The 3,117-nt window shown below is 47.4% G+C and overlaps 1 protein-coding gene across 1 annotated transcript; it reads left to right on the forward strand.

Moving 5' to 3' along the window:
- Nucleotides 1–779: 779 nt before the first annotated feature.
- On the forward strand, nt 780–1,790 carry LOC143850586 (uncharacterized). Its single transcript, XM_077359817.1, has 2 exons — nt 780–1,251; nt 1,387–1,790. Exons 1-2 carry the CDS (start codon nt 780–782, stop codon nt 1,788–1,790), a joined length of 876 nt encoding a protein of 291 aa, XP_077215932.1.
- The last annotated feature ends 1,327 nt before the right edge of the window (nt 1,791–3,117 follow it).

A 3,117-nucleotide genomic window follows, 5' to 3' on the forward strand; every position in this document is an offset into this window, starting at 1 on the left:
AAAGGGAGTTGGAGACCACCCGAGGGGCAGAAAAGCGAAAGGAGGATTCTAGGGCGCCGCCAAGTCATAAGCAGGCAAGACACAACGATCAACAAAATCGTGGCCCACCAAATCCTCAGTTTGATAGGGTCAACTACACTCCCTTGAACAACACCATCTCAAATATCATGTACGAAATCCGTGACAGAGAACCCATAAACTGGCCCCAAAGAATGAGAAATTCGGGAAAAGGTAAGACCTCTAACAAGTATTGTCGTTTTCACCAAGATCATGGGCACACCACCGACAATTGTTACCATCCAAAAAACGAAATTGAAAAGCTCGAGGGACTAGGAAAGATTGACCGTTACCTTCAAAATCCCCCAAGGAGCCATCAGCGACCCCGATCCGAAGTTCACCGGCCGGACGAACGTCATCGCTCTCCAAACCACCATGCAGAAAGCAGTCGACAAAGAGCCTCGGATCAGGAGGAAACACCAAAAATCACCAAAAACATTGATACCATTTATGGAGGTACGGCATCAGGAAGACCGACTGAAGAAGGACGTGCCCTTTATGCAGAACATATCAACTCCATAGAAAATCCTTCCAAAAAGTGAAAAGCGGACCCGAGTACCTGCGTACCTGTCACCTTTACTAACGCAGACTACGGAACGATAGATCGTCAGCATGATGACGCTGTGGTAGTCTCATTCACCATCGCCAACTGCAATGTGGGGCGAATTTTGATAGACACTAGAAGCTCAGTCAATGTCCTTCATCAAGACGCCTTCGCCATAATGGACATTAGCCGTGATAGAATGGAGCCTGTTGATTGGTCCATCTACAGATTCTCCGGAGGAGAAGTTAAGGTGCGGGGGAAAATCAAACCCCCTGTAACATTCGAGAATCACCCGACCCAGCGCACCATCATGCAAACCTTCGTAATAGTCCACATCCCTTCCACCTACAATGGGATCATCGGAAGGCCAGCGTTGAATGAACTGGGGGCAGTGGTTCCCACTGCCCACTTGAAAATAAAGTTTCCCACCAAACTCGGTGTGGGAGAGGTTATTGGTGACCAAGAGAAAGCCCGCGAATGTTACGCCGCCCTGTTGAAGAAGAAAAAAGCCGCCAAAGAAACTTTCTCCATAGGCGGCACCGACCCTCGAGTTGAGGTAAAGCAGGGAGGACCAGTCGAGGAACTTATGAAAATTCCTCTATTCCCCGGTGCCGACGAACAAACCGTTCAAATAGGTTCTCTCCAGTCAGGTAAGTTTAAAACCGACCTTGTCAATTTCCTAAAAACTAACTCGGATGTCTTCGCCTAGTCCTCCTCCGATATGCAGGGAATCCCCTTCAAATTTGCGGTCCACAAACTGAATGTGGATCCTAACTCCAAGCCAGTCAAACAGAAGAAACGCAACTTTGCCACCGAAAGGCAAAAACACATCAAGGAAGAAGTAGACAAACTTCTCGACACCAAGTTTATCAGAGAGATTCGATACCCGGAGTGGCTCGCCAATGTTGTAATGGTCAAGAAATCCAACGGCAAGTGGCGAATCTGCATTGATTTCACGGATCTCAACAAAGCATGCTCCAAGGATTGTTACCCGTTACCGAGGACTGATCACCTCATTGATGCCACCACCGGGCATGAAATGCTAAGCTTCATGGACGCCTTCTCCGGGTACAACCAAATTCAGATGTACGGTCCTGATATTCCAAAGACTTCCATCGTTACTGACCGAGGATTGTTTTGTTACAAAGTCATGCTTTTCGGCCTAAAAAATGTTGGCGCCACGTACTAACGCCTCGTCAATAAAATATTTGCCAAACAAATCGGGAAGAACATGGAAGTATATGTCGACGACATGCTCGTCAAAAGTCTCAAAGCGCAGGACCACATCGCCGACCTCGAAGAAGCCTTCGCTGTGCTCCCACGGAACCGAATGAAACTAAACCCCGCCAAGTGTGCCTTCGGGGTTACCTCCGGGAAGTTCTTAGGCTTCATGGTTAGTCAACGAGGGATCGAGGCCAATCCCGAAAAAATAAAAACACTTTTAGAAATGACACCACCAAAATAAGTCAGAGATGTACAAAGGCTCACCGGCAGAATCGCAGCCCTCAGCAGTTTTATGTCCAAATCTGCCGAAAGATGCCTGCCCTTCTTTAAAACTCTCTGAAGCGTGAAAGACTTCCAATGGACGGAAGAATTTCAGGTAGCCTTCGACCAGCTAAAGGCATATCTCCAAGAGCTTCCCCTACTCTCAAAGCCGGTACCGGGGGAAAACTTGTACCTGTACCTAGCAGTTGGGTCTGCCGCAGTAAGTTCAATACTCGTTCGGCAGGAAGGAAAAGCGGAACAACCTATTTTCTATATTAGTAGAGTGCTCCATAACGCCGAGATTCGGTACCAGGAGATTGAAAAATTCGCCTTCGCTGTTGTCATATCTACAAGAAAACTCCAGTCATATTTCCAGGCTCATCCTGTCACCGTACTCACGACCAACCTCTCTGAAAGATATTGCAGAAACCCGACACCTCAGGACATCTGATTAATTGGGCAGTTGAGTTGGGTAAATTCGACATCCAAATAAAGCTTCGCCCAGCGATCAAGTCCCAAGTGCTGGTAGATTTTATTGTGGAACGTGGGTGACCGTGAGCCAGAATCCACTATGGATGTTATATGTGGACGGCTCCTCTAATGTTGGGGGCAATGGTGCCGGCCTAGTCATGACAGGGCAGGACAATTTTATTGCTGAATACGCCCTATGCCTAAATTTCAAAGCATCTAATAACGAGGCAGAATACGAGGCTCTGATCGCGGGAATAGCTCTTGCCGCCGAATTACAAGTCAGTCGGATCAGAGTCCACAGTGACTCACAATTGGTGGTCAGCCAAATGGCTTCAATGAAGCTAAAGAGGAACGGATGATCAAATACCTGGAAAAGGTAAGAAAGGCAATCTCCATTTTTGAAGAGTTCCAGATAGTGCAAATTCCCCGAACCTTGAATGCCTGCGCTGATGCTCTTTCTAAGATGGCTTCCTCTGGAATGTTCGAAGAAGGAAACATCTATACCGAGATCTTCCTCAGCCTAGTGTTGAAAGAGAAGAAGTCCTACAACTCAGCGAGGA

This window comes from Tasmannia lanceolata, unplaced genomic scaffold (assembly GCF_043159265.1).
Source record: "Tasmannia lanceolata isolate RefF3 unplaced genomic scaffold, GAP_Taslan_0.1 ptg000018l, whole genome shotgun sequence".
NCBI lineage: Eukaryota > Viridiplantae > Streptophyta > Magnoliopsida > Canellales > Winteraceae > Tasmannia > Tasmannia lanceolata.